Source organism: Lagenorhynchus albirostris, chromosome 14 (genome assembly GCF_949774975.1).
Source record: "Lagenorhynchus albirostris chromosome 14, mLagAlb1.1, whole genome shotgun sequence".
Classification (NCBI taxonomy): Eukaryota; Metazoa; Chordata; class Mammalia; order Artiodactyla; family Delphinidae; genus Lagenorhynchus; species Lagenorhynchus albirostris.
In genome coordinates, this window is record NC_083108.1 from 12,380,222 (window position 1) to 12,400,040 (window position 19,819).

Sequence of the window (19,819 nt, forward strand, 5' to 3'; positions counted from 1 at the left end):
AGTGAGCTCTCTGAGTCCTTCTAGCAAATTATCAAACCTGAGGGTGGCTTGGGAGACCCTCCTCCAAACTTGCAATTGATGTCAGAAGTCTTGGGGACTGTACCCTCAAATCTTGCAATCTGGCTAATTATGGGCAATAAATTAAGAAAGAAGGAAAACTCAGATCAATTCCTTTGTTTGTTTTTCTAAAAATAACTTCAAAAAGGAAAAGCAAGCAAACAAAAATACGTGCCTTATGCAAACCAAAACCATAATGAAATGTCACTTTACACCCAGTAGGGAGGCTATAATTAAAAAGACAAATGATAGCAACTGTTGGTAGGGATGTGGAGAAACTGGAACCCTTATATACGGTTGGTGGGGACCGTAAAATTGTGCAGCTGCTTTGTTAAAGTCTGGCAGTTCTGGTTAAACAGTTACTAGAAGATCCAGCAATTCCACTCCTAGGTATATACTCAAGAGAAATGAAAAACTTATACATGAATGTTTATGCTCACAGCAGCATTATTCATAGTAGCTAAAAAGTGGAAACAGGGCTTCCTTGGTGGCGCAGTGGTTGAGAGTCCGCCTGCCGATGCAGGGGACACGGATTCGTGCCCCGGTCCGGGAAGATCCCACATGCCACAGAGCGGCTGGGCCCGTGCGCCATGGCCGCTGAGCCTGCGCGTCCGGAGCCTGTGCTCCGCAACGGGAGAGGCCACAACAGTGAGAGGCCCGCGCACCGCAAAAAAAAAAAAAAAAAAAAAAAGTGGAAACAACTTAGAGGTCCACCAATTGATGAGTGAATAAATGAAATGTGGTGTGTCCACAGAATGGAATATAATTTGGTCATAAAAAGCATGAAGTACTGATACATTGTACCACATGATGAACCTTGAAAACATTATGCTAAGTGCAAGAAACCAGACACAAAAGGCTACACATTCTATAATTCCATTTATATGAAATATGCAGGATAGGCAAATCTACAGAGACAGATTAGTGAGGGATTAGCTAGGGCCGGGCCAGGATGGGGAGGAACTGGGGAGTGACTGTGAACGGGTAAGGATTTGTGTGCGCCTTTGGGGGTGTAACTAAATGTTCCAAAATTGACAGTGGTGACAGTTGCACAACCCCGACTATACCAAATGCACTATACCTATGCACTTTAAACGGGCGAATTGTCTGGTGTGCAAATTAGATCTCAAAAAGCTTTTTATCTTTTTTAAACCCTGCCTTGGTAAAGGAGATGAACTCTGAGCTCAACGAAACTGAATGATCTGGGCGATTTTTAAAACTCCATGTTAAGGCTTTCCCGGTCCTCTGCAAAGCGAAAGTGGGCTGTTACCATTTTCTAAGTACGCCAAGAAAATACGAAATGGAGCCCGGGATTTCAGAGCTCGATCCCCTGCCTTCCATACACTAACGAGGTGACGAGATCCCGGAACCGGGGCTTAGAAGGCTCCGACCCGCCTCCTCCGGCCTCGGGCGGACGGCACCCGGAGCCACGGCGCGGAGCGGCCCGGCCCCGGGAGCGCGGCTCGGGAAGGCCCGGCACCCGCTCTCCGCGGTCCTAAGCAGCACCCTCGCCACCAGCCGCGAGCGTCACCCAGGGGCGCGCCGGGGGGCGCCACCCGGGCCCCGTCCGCTGCGCGCTCGAGGCAGCCCATCTCGCCGGCGGACGGTGCGGGACCCCGTCCCGACGCTGGGAGCTCGGGGACCCCAAAGGACCGTCCGCTCAATCGGGCGGCAGCCGCCGCGACGCTCTAGCCACTGGAAGCCCCACCCCCCGCGGTCGCGCCCTTCGCAGGCTCCGCCTCTTCCCCTCCGGCCGCCGCCCCGCCCCGCGCCGCGAACCCAAACACCGGGCTCGCACTGCGCGCGGCCGCGCGTGATCGCCGGCGCAGCCGAGCCCTGTGCGCCTGTGCCTGCGCCGCCCGCCCCAGGCCCCGGCCTCGGCCGAGCGATGCTGCTGCTGGCGGCCGCCTTCCTCGTGGCGTTCGTGCTGCTGCTCTACATGGTGTCTCCGCTCATCAGCCCCAAGCCCCTCGCCCTGCCCGGGGCGCATGTGGTGGTGAGTGGCCTCCTGTTGCTGCGCCGCCGCCTCCCGGCCCGCTCGGTCGCCCCGAACCCCGGCGCGCCGGTCCGCGACTCAGGCCGGGCCGCCGACGTCCCCTTCTCCAAATGGAGGGTCACTTGCCGCCCTCCGCCCCTGCACTGTCTGTTCGGAGGGCCTCGGGGACCCGCTCTTCGCTGCCTCTGGCTCCTCCTGGGGCCGGAGAGCGGGGCGGCGCGGGCAGCGCCAGCGAGCTGGGTTCCCGCACTGCAGGGGCTCGGGAGGCTCTCGTTAATCCCCGGGGCATCCCTGGGATCTGGATATTTTTGTCCTCGGGTTTCCCGATTAGTCAACTGAAGAACAGAGAGGCTGAGAAACTTTGCCAAGGACACCGCGGTCGGTGGCTACGCCGGGCAGGGCGCGCGGTCCCGGCGGGGTCGCAAGGAGGCGGGCAGCGGGGAACCGGGTCCCAGCCTCCAGGACCCGCCGAGGCAGCTGGGAACTGGAAGGTGGCCTGTGCGAGTGACAGTTGCCAAAGGAATACAGGAAGTGACTCACCTGGCGGGGGGACGGAATTGCTCTAAACCCGGTGGGCTGGCAGTCCTGGCTAGCGGTGTTGAGTCGCTTCTGTACAGTCTACACTGCCTGTCTCTTGTGAGCTCAGCCTGGGGTCGACTGACTGCTGTCCCAGTGCAATCCTCTGCCGTCGTCTTGGAGTCAGAGGGATGAGCGGAACGACCTGGCTAGTTAGTGCTTTAGGAATGAAGGGGATGTGGATGGATTTGGTTTGTTTCTTACCAGAAGCTCATGTCTTCAAGGATCCCTTTTCTGCAGGTGGGGCACCTTTCTTAAACAGAGGGAATGCCTTCTTACCTGCGCCCAGCACGTCACATTTTGCTGTGGCTTTCTGGTCCGTTTTCTTACTTGATTATCTCACAACCCCGGGGACATTGAGGCGGGAGGTTATGAATAAGCAAAATTTGTTACTAAGCTGGCAGTGCAAATCCTCCTGGTGCCAGAGGTGACATACCGGTGTCTCCGCTAAAATCCGAGCCTCTTCACTGAACTGGGATGGGATGGAATGGTCATTGCTTTTAGTGTGCTTTAAATCGGGACAGAGTTTGTGAATGGGAACATATATTTTCTTTAATTTCTCTCATAAAACTATTAGTGTTTTTCCAAATCCTGCTATTTCTGATGTGGAAGATAGAGGAGGAGGTGAGTGTAAATTCATTACAGAGGGAGAGAAGAGCAAAATTTTACAGTCATGCTAAAGTCTGAAAGTGTCACATCTGCAAGAAGACTTCTGCCTCAAAAGCGTGGCTTTAAAAGTTGGAATTTTCAGAAGTGGTGTTTGCAGAACATAACTTGTAAAAATGTAAAGTCAAAGCAGTAATGAAAAACTTCATTCAGTGTTTATAAGGGACTTTCAGTTGATGTTGACTCTGGTCCTACCAGCCCCATCATGCTTCTGCAGGCTGTAGATAAGATAATAAACACATCTCCTGGGGTAGATCCCGAAGAATTTCTTATTTTCACCATCCCGTTTTAATATGCCACTATAAATAATGTGAGGATGACATGAATAATACACATGATGTCACCATCTGTCTTCTTTTTTAATGTCATAAAAAGAGTGAAAGTGTAATTTTTTTTCTTGAGATTTGTTACAACTAGACCCAGTCGTGTTAGAAAAGGGGCCAATGTTTAGAATGTCTTGCTGATGGGGAAGCATGAGCAGGCTTAGGTCATAACTCGTTTTGTTTTTAGAGCAATTCTGATAAACTAGTGTTATCTCTCTAATTACAGTGGTAAACCTATTCAGCAAGTCTTACACAGTATATACTTATTTAAATCAGCTGTTTTTTTTTTTTTTTTAAAAGCTGTTTAACTGACTTGGTGAGAACTAGAAAATCAAGTCCTCCCTTTTGGAGAGATGGGTGGGAGCAGTTGTCCTTGCAGCAAAGCACCCCTTCTCTTGCACTCAGTAAGAGGTATATGGTGCAAATAAAGAGATAGTAACATTTAAAACAATATTTGCAATGAACAGTAAGAGGGAGTGACAAAGAAAGGAATTAAACTGTTATCTTTAGGGTCTCACATCTCAATTTACCAGTGGCCGGGCAACTCAATACATATTTACCATTTTTCTCAGCCATTAGGAAAATCTCTTGTGTTTTCTTATACCAATCAAGAGTAACATAGTCTAGATGGACTTATGTATATTCTTAGATACCTTTTATGAATTAGCTGACTTGGCCTAGAAGGTCAGTTTCCCATGAACCCTGACCCAAAAGTTGAAGTCTTATTCTTGCTTTTATGGACAAATCTTATAAGGTTACCCCTGTCCTTGGCTGTGCAGGAATTTTACATAGCTTGCTTACCTATTACGGTCTAGAAAAAACGCCAGCAATAATCGGAATATCTACATGGCACTTTAGAGCATATAAATTTTCTCAATAACCTCATCACTTCAGCTTCTATCAATTCACTGAATAACAAATAGTGAAATTTTACTTACAAGTTTTTTTTGTTTTTTTTTTCAGGGAAATGGCATCGTACACCATTTTGCAAATTAATGTAGACAAGTATTTAGCAACTGCTTATGCAAAGTGCTGTGCTAGGAATGAGGGAGATAACTTGGACTTGGTGCTTGTTGTCGGGGAACTTAGAGTCTGGTAAGGGAGCTAAGGCAGGTACAGAAGTAACTGCATGAAGTAGAAAGTGACAGGCAAAGGACAGGACAGAGGGACAGAGTCCGGAAAAAATTCTTGGAGGAGGAGACATTGGAACTGGCCTCTGCGAGTTAGGTAGGATTTGGAAATGCAACTGTGTGGGAGATGTTGAGTGGAGGGACCTCTAGGCAGCAGGAACAACATCATGAAACAGCTAAGGACATTTTTAGGGACCTTGCTAATTGCTATGGAATTGGAATATCTGGTGAAAATTCATAAGCCAAAACTACCCATGAAATATTTCAATAGCAAGGAGGTCCTCAGAGGCAACTGTTAGCTGGGGCAGCAGGTATATTTTTACAGTAACCGGTAGATAATTGGTTAATTTTCCCAAAGAAATCCCTTCATTAGTGAGAAGTTGAGGCTCAAGAGAAAGTAGGGGCGTCCCATGGACATAGGTGCATTGTGTAGGAGGATGTCATGATGATTTTAAAATCATGAGATCGATTGGTCAGAGATATTCTTTACAGCATGATTTATATCTAACAGTAAAATATTCGAAATAATCTAAATGTCTAACAATAGGGAAATAGTTAAATATTTTTTGATACGGCTGTTTAATGCAATATGGTAAAGCCTTTTAGTTTTTTAACCTCAGACATTACAAAATAATGTTTTTTAGAGTAGGATGCAGAAGCGTGTAAGGACAGATGCCTCTCTGACACTTGCTTTCTCCCCTCACCTGACAACTCCAGGCCCCCCACTCCCCTGGCCCATGTTATAAGATGTGTGTAGGGAAAATGACTAGAAAGGTAATGTTACATTTGTATTATTAAATAAAATATATATTGAGTCCTTCCTGTATGCCAGGCACTGTACTAAGCGCTAGGGATACAGTGGGGAGCCAAGATAGAGTTGGTATTTTTATGGAGTTTATGGGGTGGTAATGGAAGAGATGGTTGTGAATCAAATAATCACACAAGTAAATGCATGGCTGTTTGGTTATGGAGTGATGTAAAGCAAAGAAAAAAGAGGATGCAATGCTGCAAAGTGGGTTGCGGTGGGGTAGAGGGCAGTCCATGAAGGCTTTCCTGAGGTAGTGAGGTAGAGCTGAGATTTAATGGGTGAATCGATGCCAGTTAGATGAAAAGAGGGGAGGAGAGCATTCCTGGAAGGGAATAGAATGTGCAAAGGCCCTGTGGTTGGAGAGAGCATAGAACCAAAAGACAGCCAGTATGGCTGAGCTATAGATGGTGAGGGTTAGACTAGTGCAAGAAGAAAAGCTTTACTTTTCAGTATTTCCATGTGATCATGTATTACTTTATAATAAGCAGTCATGTAAAATATCATAAGTATATGCAAGTGATTATTCTTTTCATCTCCTGTAGAGCTGGTCATGCATAGGAGATGTGTAGTAAAGAAATGGTTCATTTGGGTTTGGACTCAAAGGCAGACTAGTGTTTTTTATTTTTACTTTATTTTATTGAAGTATAGTTGACTTACAATGTTAATTTCTGCTGTACAACAAAATTTTTCATATTTTTTTCCATTACGGTTTATCACAGAATATTGAATATAGCTCCCTGTGCCATACAGTAGGGCCTTCTTGTTTATTCATTCTGTATATAATAGTTTGACCTGCTAATCCCAAACTCCCAATCCATTCCTCCCCCACCCCCCTCCCCCTTGGCAACCACAGGTCTGTTCTCTGTGTTTGTGAGTCTGTTTCTGTTTCATAGATAAGTTCATTTCTGTCATATTTTACATTCCACATATAGCGATATCATAGGATGTTTGTCTTTCTCTGTCTGGCTTACTTCACTCTGTTTGATAATCTCTGCATCCCTCCATGTTGCTGCAAATGGCATTCTTTCTTTCTTTTTCATGGCTGAGTAGTATTCCATTGTATATACATACCACATCTTCATCCATTCATGGATGTTTAGGTTGTTTCCATGTCTTGGCTATTGTAAATAGTGCTGCTGTGAACATAGGGGTGCATGTGTCTTTTCGAATTATCAGACTAATGTACTGTTTATTAGGTAGATGTACAGGGCACTTCCCCCTCTTGTCCCCTCCCCCCTGCCACAGTGAACTCAGAAAAATATCATAGGTGTGCAATTGATAGCTCAGTACTGGAAACAACGCAGGCCCGGCTGACAGTGTAATCTTTCCACGTCTGCACTTAAACTCCATTCATTAGGTCTGGGATGAAGATGCTACAATAGCTGAAGATTTAGTTCCTGTAGGTTGGGTTTTAGAGCCCATCATAGTTATTTTAAATAAACTTCCCACAGAAGGGAAATTTCAAGTGCTAAGATTTCTTAATTTCTGCTTTTAGGTTACAGGAGGCTCCAGTGGCATCGGAAAGTGCATTGCTATCGAGTGCTATAAACAAGGAGCTTTTATAACTCTGGTTGCACGAAATGAGGTAAGTCTTCTAGGTTCATTACTATTCACCTACTAATTCATCATTACATTAGTCACAGAGTCTATGCGACCATCACAGTGTTCACACCTGTGGGGAAATCGCTCACATCTGTGGTTGGAGGTGTGATTCCTGAACCACTGGTTATTTCTTGTATTTGGGACAAAGACTTCTTGGCTGAAGTCAGGTTAGTTCCACAGATATTTTTTCAGTGCCAGCAACTCTTAGGCAACATCATGGACACTGCAGATCTAGGAGCGGCCAAAACCTAGTTAAGCACACACCTGGCCACAGGAAGCGCGAGGCCTGCCACCTCCCCGGAGGTGCCGACAGCAGCCATCGTGGGGCTCGTTCCTAAGTCCTGAAGGATGACGTATAGGTGTTTCTCTATAATTTGCTTATGACATGAGCTCCATCTCTAGTGAAACCCAGACCCTGCAGGGGAATCTCACTCTTCCCCAGCAGTTTAGCAAAACATGTGTCTTTCTGTGCCGAGTTAACACAAGGTCTGTTTTTCTTTCTTTCTTTTTGTTTTTCAAGTGTCTGTTATTCTTGCCAGAGCAGTGACACTGTATTCCCACGAGCAGTCATGGCGTCCCCTTGCTCTATGCGCGGGGGAAGGACCACGGCTGTCCTGCCCAGTGCTGTCGTTCTGTGCTTGGCCTAATTGCTTGGGTCACAGTGGGTGCTCCAGACATCTTTGTTGGATGAAGAAATGAAGGGAGGGTTGACGGAGAGAGTGGGTGCTCCAGGGCGGCATCGTTGATTGGGGGATTTGGCTTCACCTGTGAATAAGGAGGGCGGTAGTGTGGTGGCTGCCAGGTAGGGGTGCACAGCTGAGCGGGGCCCAGTGAGGAAGGCAGGTCACGGGGGGCCTGGGGGAGATGCGTAAATAATGACCCAGAATTAGGCTCGGGCGTCCATCATTTCTTTTAAAAATGAAGAAAGGCAGAATTAGCTACCTTTTATTTATCCCCTGACCCCTCCAACAATGCATCTGCTTTGGCGTTGAAGCCACCTTCCATGACTGAAAACACGACTGTGAGAAAATGGCATTTTGTGAGATTTAAACAATGCTGATATCTGACAAAAGACAGATGAAAAACGAGGCAGGGAGGCCAGCATTTCAGGTGCTCAGAAGCTCTTTCTGTGGTCCTGGCATTGCTGGAGGTGCATGAGCCTTCTGGCACTGATAAAGTCTTTATTTTCTAATGTAATTTTCTATTCTGATTTTGGCAAAGTCAGGTGGTGTACATCTTTATTAATAGAATAATATAATTTTATTATAGGCACATTCTTGTTTAGAAAACCCACGTGTCTTTCGGAAGGATTCCCCCCTTTTGTTCTTCTCTGCTATCATGATGTATTTAAATTTCAGCTTTTATAGCAAATTAAGGCACTGTAAACCGATCTCTGTCTTCTTGAAAATGACTAAAACAAGCAGAATTGAGACCTTGGAAGAATTATACAATTACATGGGTTAGCTTTGCTTGTCCTCAGAGTATCTTTGAAAGTATCCAGGCATAGGTTTACCTAGTCCGTCTAAAAACTGATTTTGACTATATTTGCTTTTCAATAGAGGAGGAAAACGTTGGACGATCTCGTAGGAAAGCATCCTTGACATGGAATCACATGTACCCTTAAGTTTGGGAAGCACTGCATATCAGCGTGGTTGTTCTTGTTTCATATCTAAGTAACGTCAAATTAAAACATTTATTAGAATTGATAGGGTGACCCTTAGCAATTAATACTGATAATAGGGATTTTGAGGTTCATTAATTTTTATTATCTTTCTCTGCAGTGAATTTTAAAACTTGCCTTCACTTAGCCATAGCTTAGCATACTTTACAGCTATGTGTCCACCATAGCTCTGCAATATGGGTGCTGTCCTGCGTGTTTTTTGGCATTTAATAAATCCTTGTACAACTAATTGCTTTTTCTCTCCTTTTAAACAAACAAGTGGACAAATAGACAATCAGTAGAACTAATTGTTCTCTGTTACTTTCAGGACAAACTGTTGCAGGCAAAGAAAGAAATCGAAAAACACTCTATTAATGATAAACAGGTAAAAATCACTGCCCTCATGACGCATTTTCTATACTAATCAACACAGGTGTGCAGAGGAAGAGAAGAGGTACTTCAACTGTGAATAGTTCATTGAAAGCACGTAAGCTTTTCCTAATTAAAATACATATTAGGCTGTCTTTAAAAAGATGAAATTATTTGAATTGTCTAGGATTTCATGTTATTACCAAAAACAGTGTATAGACTCTAACACACATACACACACAAATGATCAAATAACAGAATGCTTTCCTAGAAAATGATTTCATTTCCATTATTTATTCAAATTAACTTAAGGGGAAGGAGGTATTAAATGTTTTTTTTGGTTGTGGAATTTTTTGATGAATAAAATGGTATGTATATATATATACAATATGTATTTTAGTATAAAACATAATAATAAATTGATAGCCACACACTCATCTCCAGCTTAAGAAATGGCATTTACCAGGGCCCCTGAAGGCTCCTCTGTTCCCCCCATCCGCCTCATCTTCCTGTCTCATTCCTAGAGGCAACCCCCAACTTGATTTTTGTGTTACTTCTTCCATTGCTCTTTAAAAATAATTTGTCCATAAATGCATGTGACACTGAGAAGAGTATTGTTTACTTCGGCTTCTTTTTGAACTTTATGGCATCATTCTTATTTTGATAGCTTTATTGCGATATAATTCACATACCATAAAGTTTACTGATTTAAGGTGTACAATTCAGTGGTTTTTAGCTTATCCACAAAGTTGCACAGTTATCACCAGAATCAATTGTAGAATACTTTCATCATCCCATAAAGGAAGTGCATATTCATTAACAGTCACTGCTTGTTCTCTCCGAACCCCCTCCTAGCCCTAGGCAATCACTAACCTACTTTCTCTCTCTAGGTTTATATAACATCATTCTTTGTGTACTCTCATGCAACTTTATTTCTTCACCTGATACTGTTGTTCAAATTCCTCTCTGTTGCTGCATAAAGTAGTAGTTCATTCTTTTTTTTTTCCTGCTGTCTAGTGTTTTCTTGTATGTATAGACAACCTTCCATTCATCAGTTCTACTGTTGGGTGGCTACTTAGGTTGTTTCCAGTTTTTTTGTTAGTTTGCTTTGTTTCTTGCTATTACTAAAGTTTATCCCTTTGTGCACTTGTGCAAGAATGGAATATACCTAGAAATGGAATTGCTGAGTTGAGCGTATGCATCACCAAAGTGTTTACACTCTCACCAGTAGTGGTCGTTGACTCTTTGCCAACACTTGGTATTGGCAGACTTTCTAATTTTTGCCTTTCTGATGAGTTTTAAGTGGTGTTTCACTGTAGTTTTAATTGCCTCTTTTCTTTCCACGAGACTATATTAGAGAACTTTGCATGTCAATATAAATGAGTCGGCCTCATCTTTTAAAACTGCTGTGGCATAATATTGAGTACCCCAGAGTTTATTTAACCTGTTGCCTCTCGTTGGCTATTTGTATTTTGTTTTCTTTTGCATTCTATGCTGCACATAAAAATCCTCATCCACCTCTCTTTGTGCACCTATGTGAGTTTTTCTCTAGTACCGTGGCCTCTGCCTGTATCTCCTCTGAAGCCCACAAACATTAGAAAGCTGCCAGCTCAGCAAATCTCCCCAGTTTCCTGTTTTTTTAAATATCCCTGTAACTTCTGATAGAGAATGAAACATCAGAGCCACAGATCTGAAATGTCCTGGCTGAAGGCCAGTCACGCCTGCTGCTAGCGCCATCTCTGCTCTGGGCTTCTTCCTCATTATCCCCACTCCTTCATCTATCAGGAGGCTTCAGGTCATGTGGAAAGTTCTTGACTTGCACATCAAGGAAGGCGAAGATCATCGGGCTGGGCTGGGCAAGTGGGGGCCTGATCCTGCCGCTGGGCCCAGAGCTGGCTTGTTACTCCTCTTAGCAAAAGCAGTGCCCTGGGGGCATTCTTTTTCCTGGGAGTTTGTAAACCTTTTTTTTGAAATGTTACTGACCTGTGGTATAGGTTTTATTCACAGTAAGTGATCTAATACCGTATGAAAAGGCATGTTTAAAATTAATTGTATGATTCCTACTCTCTTTTTTAAAATATGTCTTCTGTATGATGATGGGATAGAATTCAAGGACAAGCCCACTAGTCTGGAATATTCCAGGTTACGTTTGCGAAGGGGCTTGTTTCCTTTTCATAGGAATTTAGACCATTAGGATGGGGTTCCTTCTTGCATTAAATACAACTTCCTGCCTGATGTTATCAGTCCTAAGGCAACGGGGCTCTTTTTATCCAACCCTTTGGCCTCACTTCTCACATTGTGGCTTCTTAGAGCTGGAAGGGATCTGGCTCGTCGCTAGCCTGTGACGCTGTTACTGTACAGATGAGACCACTGCAAACGTCTTGGGTTCCGCTCAGCTGGTGAATGAAGGGACAGGATTGGAACCCCGGCTTCCCCAGTGCCGTGCCTGTTCTTCCCACCACAACACACGGCCTTGGACTTGCAACTGCACCTGGGTGCATATCGTGGGTGTGTGCACCCTTCCGTACACACACGCTCTGTCTTCCACTTAGCTTGGCGGCCAGTCTCAACAGGGAGGAAACCATGGAAAGGCTGAGAAACTGCAAACACCCTTCTGCTTCTCTCAGTGACCTCCCTGGGAACATAGAACATTTCCTATGTCAGAGGCCTAAGCTCTGATTTGAAAACATTGTCTGAAAAGGAAAGTTAAAACGGTAGCTTGGGCTTCCCTGGTGGCGCAGTGGTTGAGAGTCTGCCTGCCGATGCAGGGGACACAGGTTCGTGCCACGGTCCGGGAAGATCCCACGTACCGTGGAGCGGCTGGGCCCGTGAGCCATGGCCGCTGGGTCTGCGAGTCCTGAGCCTGTGCTCCGCAACGGGAGAGGCCACAACAGTGAGAGGCCCGTGCACCGCAAAAAAAAAACAAAAACAAAATTAAAAAAAACAGTAGCTCACTGTCCCCATTAGTGTTCTTAATTTCTATTTCATAAATTTCTATCAAAGTAAGCACTGAGGGACTCCCCTGGTGGTCCAGTGGCTGAGACTCCACACTCCTAATGCAGGGGGCCCGGGTTCAATCCCTGGTGAGGGAACTAGATCCCACATGCATGCCGCGACTAAAAAAGATCCTGCATGCCTCAACTAAGACCCAGCGCAGCCAAATAAATAAATAAATAGATAAATAAATACATACATTCCCCAAACAAAGTAAGCACCGAGATACATGCTTTTCCCCCCTTTTCCCCTCCCTCCCTCCCTTTTCAAAGACTAAATGGCTGAGCTCTTCCCACCATCCCTCTGTGCTGTGCATCCCTAAACATGGCCAGGTTTGTACTAGGTGGGCTTGGACTCAGCTTGGTGACCCCTCATCTAGAAAATCTGTAAATGGCAGTTCAGTCCAGAGTCAGGGACCTCAAGCAAACCTCAGAGTGAACCAAATGTGACTTGGTTTCCCCCCCGGCTCCCACAGGCCCAGATCTGCCCTTGGACTAGTAAGATGATTCCACCAGCTTAGCCTCCCAGCCCGGCTGGTCTAAGGAGGCTTCTGGAAGTAGATCCTGTTGACTTATCTCTTTATTCCACCTACTGGTATTGAATCCCAAGAGGGCAGTGATAGCTCTGATACTGCTCTGATACTCTGATATTAAGTTTGCTATTATTTTTTGACCCCTTTATTGAGGTAGGATTTGTGTACAATGAACCACACCAATTTAAAGAGTTCAGTTGGATGGCTTTTGACGGATGTATCACTAAATGCTTGTGAAACCACCCCTGAAATCCAGACACAGAGCATTTCCATCACCCCTGGAGTTTGCCCTGCCCCTCTGCACCCCGTTTCTCCCTCTACTCCTGGGTGCACTTGGCTTGTGATGTACTTCCTGTCACTACAGGCTAGTTGCGTTTTAAGAGGAGAGTTTTTACATTTCTTTTCTCTTTCTAGCTTTAGTGAGGCATACGTAGACAAAAATTGTATATATTTAAGGTCTGCAACATGACGATTTAATATATGTTTACACTGTGTAAGAGTGACCGCAAACAAGTGGATTAACACGGCCAACACCCCACGTAGTTACCGCTTTTGTATGTGTGGTGAAAACACTCCAGATCTACTCTCTTAGCAGATTACAAGTCTACAGTACAGTATTAATAACAATAGTCACTATGCTGGGCATTTGATCCCCAGAACTTATTCATCTTCCACCTGAAAGTCTGTACCCTCCAGCCAGCATTTCTTAGAACATTCTTTTGAGTTTGCTCAAAAGAGTTTTCTTCAAGAAAGTGCACCCCTGACCCCATTTGTCTCTCCGAATTGCATTGTCAGCAGATTTCAAACCCTGCAATCTACCTCCAAAACTGGACTCCTTCTTTATTGGAAAAAAATTGCCTTTAATTTAAAAAAAAAAAAAAGTTCTTTTAAAGGTAGTTTCAGACCCCTGCATAGCTTTGATTATTTTTTTCTCTGTCTAACAGGTGGTGCTTTGTATATCAGTTGATGTATCTCAAGACTACAGCCAAGTAGAGAATGTCATAAAACAAGTAAGAGGTTGGGTTAATTGGAATTAATCCGCTCGCCTTTCGATTGGTTTGCCATTTTGGTGTGTGGCTTGGAGTTGACGTATCTTCCTTGTAGATTTAATAGTTTTATAGATTTTATTTATTGGCATTGATTGGCTACTAAGGGATTCTTTTCTTCTCTTTCTTAATGCCCACTCTGATACATTTTTCCAGGCACAGGAGAAACTGGGCCCAGTGGACATGCTTGTAAACTGTGCAGGAATGTCACTTGCAGGAAAATTTGAAGATCTTGAAGTTAGTACTTTTGAAGTAAGTAAAAATTCGTTTTTTCCTCATTGGGGTAGCCCATGCACTAAAAGGGAGGACTCATTCCTGGCTAAAGGCTTTATGAATGAAATAGGTGAAATGCGTTCAGATTTAACAGAAGCTTCAGAAAACTAGAGGATGGACAAGATTTTAGTCACAGTGACCATCCAGCCTTAGAAGTTTAGACAAGTCTCTGGACCTTGGTTTCCTCAGCTGTAAAATGGGAATGAAACCTCCAACCTGACACAGATTACTGCGTTGATTCACTGAGGTCATATCATCAAGAGAGCTCTTTGTACGCCAAGAGAGGCTGGATTTTCTTGTCAAGTATCAGTGTTTTTAACAATGAAAACCCAAAAAAGGTGAAGAGCAGACTCTAGAGTTTTGAAACCAAGAGACAAAGATAATGTGTCATATTCATATTTATGTTTTTAAAAAGGTCAGCCAAAGAAACGCACATCAGATCTGAAGGCTTTCTTAGGTGCAAAACATGTTTTTCTTTTGTTGACATTGCGTCAACCGTCTCTTTCTTACTGGTCTCTAGAGCCTTCCTGCTAGCCATGGGTTTTGAATGATTTGCTCTGTGAAGTGAAAATGCATCCCCCTCTTATGGAAGAGGAGACTCCAAGAGCAGCGGTTTGGACATCTTGCTTCTGGCGGACTGTGGGAAAGCACCGTAAACTCAGTGATTAGGCGAGCTAGGCGAGTCCAGATGGAGAGGGAAGCAGAGGGATGCCGTAGCAGGGACTCTAGTGTCTTAAGGCTCCTTTATCAACTCGGCATAAAAGATAGTTGTCTTGACCTGTATGCCATTATCTCTAAGTATTGACAGGGAGATTTTGAAGATTTTCTCAACAGCTGTCTAAAAAATCAGTTGTGGGAAATAGTTGTAGTCTAGGTATGAAATGATGAGGGGAGAGACTTCAGAGGCGGCCAGCGAAAGAGGAGTATGTGTGCGTGCGTGCATGCGTGTGTGCGTGAAAGATGATATAAAGGGAGAATCAGCAGACTCACCTTGACCAGCTGTGGACGGCAAAGAGGATGGAGGTGTAGGTAGCTATGTGGCTGTAATAAATAAATGCATAGTTGTAAAGCTAAGACCTCAGGACGTGGGGTGTGTCCAGGGGCAGAAGGGGAGGGATTGTTTCCAGTTGTGGGTCTGATGGAAGTCCGAAGGTAATGGAGTGAATGATTTGTGGGGATTTATAACTGAGAAGAATAGAAGAAACTAAGAGTATAAGACCAGGTGACTGTGTGGGACTTCCCTGGCAGCCCAGTAGTTTAGACTCCGTGCTTCCACTGCAGGGGGTGCGGGTTCGATCCCTGGTCAGGGAACTGAGATCCTGCATGCCACTCGGTATGGCCAAAAAAAAAAAACAGGTGACTGTGTGTGGGTATCAATGACAAGGAGAAAACGTGAAGCAGGTGAGATGAAGGAAGAAGTACAATTCATGTATAGAATATGAAGCATGCTGAAATATTTAAAAAAAGCACAAATCTAATCTTTTTTAAAAAACTCACTTTATTCTCAACCTTCAGTCTCCAGCACACTATCTCCTTCCTTCTGTCTGTCTGTCTCTCATTCTCTCTCACTTTCGTTTAGAAAAACAATCGATTTCTTTCCCACCCACACCAGTACCCACGCACACAGACTATTTGTTGCTCTGTCCCCAGCAGCATGGGACAGTAGGAGAAAAGCTGGCCTTTGGCATCAGACTAAACCAGTTTTAAATCTTAGCACAACTGGTTTCAAGTCTAACCATTTACTAACTGTGATCTCAGGCAAACCGTTTTTCCTTCTGGCCTCAGGTTTTCCTCCATCCTCAGCCTGCATCTCTGTGAATGGGACCTGCGGCACCCAGGGCCATGAGGATGAAGTAGCATAACTGGGTACATAACGCTCAGCTCAGGGTAGCTGTGTGTGAATATTAATGTCCTTTGTCTTTTATTCATTCAACCCACCAATATTCGAGAAAGCCTCTAGTGAATCGAGTGTCATTCTAGGGCCCGGGGATGCTGTGGTGAGCGAGAGAATAAAGGCTTGGCCCAGCTAAGGTGGGACAGACCAGGCAGGATCCAGCTTCTCAGCAGTGTGATTACAGATGCGCTCAGTACTGATTCTCGGGGGAGAGGAAATGGGAAAGGAAAAGAGGAGGCTCTTTTACACAGTGTGGAAGGTGACCCGAAGGGCAGGTGCAGAGACAGCGAGAAGGAGATCCAGTCCGGAGAGCCAGTGGCTGCAGGGGCCCCGAGGTGGAAAGAGCCGGGCAAACTCCAGGAGCTTGACCAGGAGGCCAGGAGGCCAGAGCTTCCTGAGCCCTGGGCGTGTGGGATGGGGCCACTTTGGATTTCAGCTGAAAACCTCTGAAGGGGTTGAAGCCAGGCTGGGGAGTAGTGAGATCTGCATCGCAGCTTATAGAGGCTCCTTCTGCCTGCTGCGTCAGGAGACTTAGGACTGTCAGGGTGATTAAGACGAGGGTCGGCGGTGTTGGGAAGTGGATGGAGCTGCCGGCGTGGGTCACCGTGGAGTGGGGGCGGTGAGAACAGAGGTCAGCACGGCGCAGGGGCTTAAGCAGCTGACAGGGGATGTTGGAATTGGCCTCACCTCCGAAAGGACTGGGCTCTAAAGAGGAAGCCTGGTTAACCCCAAACCTGTTGCTCTATTCCAGTGACAGGGCCTCGTTCCAGGGATGGTTTGCTGTGGGCCCCGCCGTCTCTGGCCATCGCCCCTCTACCCCTGGCTGTCCTGAGAGGAGGCAGGAGGCAGCCACTGTGCTGCAGAGGGCGTCCCCTTCGCAGGCCATCACGTGCCCCTCTGCTCTCTCCCACCTCGGTCTGGTCACTTGCCTCGTTCTGGTCAAGTCCAGGTGTGGGCTTATCACTGACACCCCCTGTTAGAACACACACTACCACGTTTGATGCATTTTCTGAAGATAAGAGTTCCTTTTTCTTTAAGATGAATTCTATCTCAATTATGTTCTTTGGTTTGTTTGGAGTATTTTTCATTTTAATTTTGCTGACGTTCACATGCATGTAAATCGCAGGTACACAGTAGTTTGTGCTGTCATGACTCATTGCCGGGAGACTTAAATTAAGCATGTCTTGTGTGGCTCCACGGGGAGAGGGCTCGTGGAAATGTGCTCCTGGATTCCTCTGGACTTTGGCCGGTGCCTTTTGCCCTGGCTGGTCTCGCTTTGTGTCCTTTCACTGTGATAAGCCTCAGTCGTGAGCACAGCCGTGTGCAGAGTCCCGGGAGACCTTGCAGCGAATCGCCCATGCTGGAGGTGGTCTTGGGGAACACCAACACTTCTCTTAATTTTCCTTTTCCGTGGTTTTCTCTGTGGGTTCTTGGAGCTATATCTTGTTTTATCTACCTGTAGCTATCAATGAGAGCAGTTTTTGATTGGGATTACACTGCTGCTGTAGATCCATTTGGGGAGAACAGACATCTTAATAATGTTGAGTCTTCTAACCCTTATAACATAATATATATCTCCATTTATTTAGCTTAAGTTTTCTTTAATCTCTCTCAGCAGTGTTTTGTCATTTTCAGCATATGGGTCTTGCACGTTGTTTTTCAGTATTTCATGTCTTTTGATATTAGTGTAAATGGTTTTTTTATTTCAATTTCTGAGTGTTCATTGCTAAGATAGAAAAATACAGTTAATTTTGTGTACTGATCGTGCAGTGTTGCTGAACTCAACTATTAATTCTAGCGCTCATTGGACTTTCTACATCCAAGGTCGTGTCATCTGCAAGTGTTACTTCTTCCATTCCCATCTGCATACCCTTATTCCATGGGCTGGAACTTCCAGTACAGTGTTGAATAGAAGTTGGTGAAACCAGACATTCTTGTCGTGTTCCTGACCTTAGGGAGAAAGTACTCAGTCTTTTACTATTAAGTATGATGTTAGCTGTAGTTTGTTTTTGTTCTCTTTTTTAATTCTTTTTTTTTTTTTTTTTTTTTTGGCTGCACTTCACAGCTTACAGGATCTCAGTTCCCTGACCAGGGGTTGAACCCAGGGCCACAGCAGTGAAAGCCCAGAATCCTAACCACTAGGCCACCAGGGAACTCCCTGTTTTTTGTTTTTGGTAGATGCCCTTTATCAAGTTTAGTAGTTTATCCTAGTTTGCAGAGAGTTTTTATAAGGAATGAATGTTGAATTTTGTCAGATGCTTTTTCTGCATCTATTGGGATGATCATAGAGTTCTTTTTTAGTTTGTTAATACGGTGAATTACATTGACTAGTTTCCAAATGTTTCCAACCTTGCATTCTGGGATAAACGCTGCTTGGTTGTGATTATTATTATCCTTTCTTTGTTCTTGAGGGATATTAGCTGTACTGTTTAGTAATGTTATTTTGTGATTTTTGTATAAGGGTCAGGGTGGCCTCATAGCATGAGTAGGGGAATATTCCCTCCTTTTCAATTCTCTGGAAGAATTTGTGTAGAATTGATTTATTCTTTTTTAAAGGTTTGCTAGAATTCACCAGTGAAGGCTGAGGTTTCCTTTGTGGGAAGGTTTCTAACTTTAGTTTCTTTAACAGATGAAGGGCTACATCTATATCTTTTTACCTGTTTCTTTTGGAGTGACCTTTGGTAGCTTGTCTCTTTTAAGGAATCTGTCCATTTCATCTACGTCGTTGAATTGACAAAAGTTATTCGTCATATTCCCTTATTATTATTTTAACATCCGTAGAGTTTGTAGTGATGTCACCTCTCTCATTTTGGTATTGATAATTTGTGTTCCTTCTCTTTCCTACCAGTATGACTACAGAGTTATCAATTTTGTTGATCTTCTCAACAACCAGCTTTTGGCTTTATTGATTTTTCTATTGTTTTTTTTTTTTCTATTTCATTTATTTCCTTTTATTTTTATTACTTCTTTTTCTGCTTACTTTTGTTTTAAGTTGCTCTTCTTTTTATAATTTCTTCAGGCAGAAGCTGAGGTCATCCATTTAAGGCTTTTTCCCTTTTCTAACACAGATACTTAGTGCTGTGGATTTCCACCTAAGTTCTGCGTTAGCGGCATCCTACAAATTTTGATAAGTTGTGTTTTCATTTTCATTCAGTTAAAAATATTGTATAATTTCCCTGTCCATTTTCACCTTGACCCTTGGATTATTTAGAAGTGTTACTTAGTTTTTAAATATTTGGGGGATTTTCCAGAAATCTTTCTCTTTTTGATTTCCAGTTGAATTCCATTGTGGTCAGCAAACATACTTTGTATGAGGTGAATCCTTTTGAATTTATTGAGACTTGCTTTATAGCCCAGAATATAGTTTATCTTATAGCCCATTCCCTGTGCACTTGAAAAGAATATATAGCGTCAGCCCCGCATATCCGAGGATACAGACAGCTGACTGTACCGTGCCATTTATATGAGGGACTTGAGCATTTGCAGGTGTTGGTATGGGGGGGGGGTCCTGAAACCAATTGTCCATGGATACCGAGGGTTGGTGGTATTGTGCTGTTTTGGGTGGAGTGTTCGATCAGTGTTGATAACATTGTTCAGGTCTCCTGTCTCCTTACTGATTTGTGTCTGCTTGTTTGTCAGTTATTGAAAGTGGGGTACTGAAATCTCTGATTATGATGGTGGGTGGGTTTGTCTATGTGACTCTTTTGAGCAGACTCAGTCCACATTCCTGTCCTCCAGCCCCACTCCTGCCCTCCTGCCCCCAGCGGTGCTCGGTGTGCTGCATGAGCCTTTGGGGGCTTCTGTGGTTTAACCTTGCTTCTTAGTTTATCTTCTCCTCACCTCGCATTCAGCTTTCTGCCAGGTCAGTTCTCACTCGTCATTCTTTTCAACGT

At 44.4% G+C, this 19,819-nt stretch overlaps 1 protein-coding gene across 4 annotated transcripts in view; it reads left to right on the plus strand.

Moving 5' to 3' along the window:
- The first annotated feature begins 1,860 nt into the window (after window positions 1-1,860).
- KDSR (3-ketodihydrosphingosine reductase) overlaps window positions 1,861-19,819 on the plus strand; it is a 43,709-nt gene continuing 25,750 nt past the window's right edge. For 3 of the 4 annotated variants that reach the window (XM_060170378.1, XM_060170377.1, XM_060170380.1), the window contains exons 1-5: window positions 1,861-2,053; window positions 7,052-7,141; window positions 9,147-9,203; window positions 13,658-13,723; window positions 13,916-14,011. In XM_060170378.1, the coding sequence (XP_060026361.1) occupies window positions 1,946-2,053; window positions 7,052-7,141; window positions 9,147-9,203; window positions 13,658-13,723; window positions 13,916-14,011 (417 nt within the window). In that variant the 5' untranslated portion in view covers window positions 1,861-1,945. Of the gene's footprint in view, window positions 2,054-7,051; window positions 7,142-9,146; window positions 9,204-11,348; window positions 11,696-13,657; window positions 13,724-13,915; window positions 14,012-19,819 lie in introns of those variants that run through there. The other variant, XM_060170379.1, reaches the window with a different exon arrangement.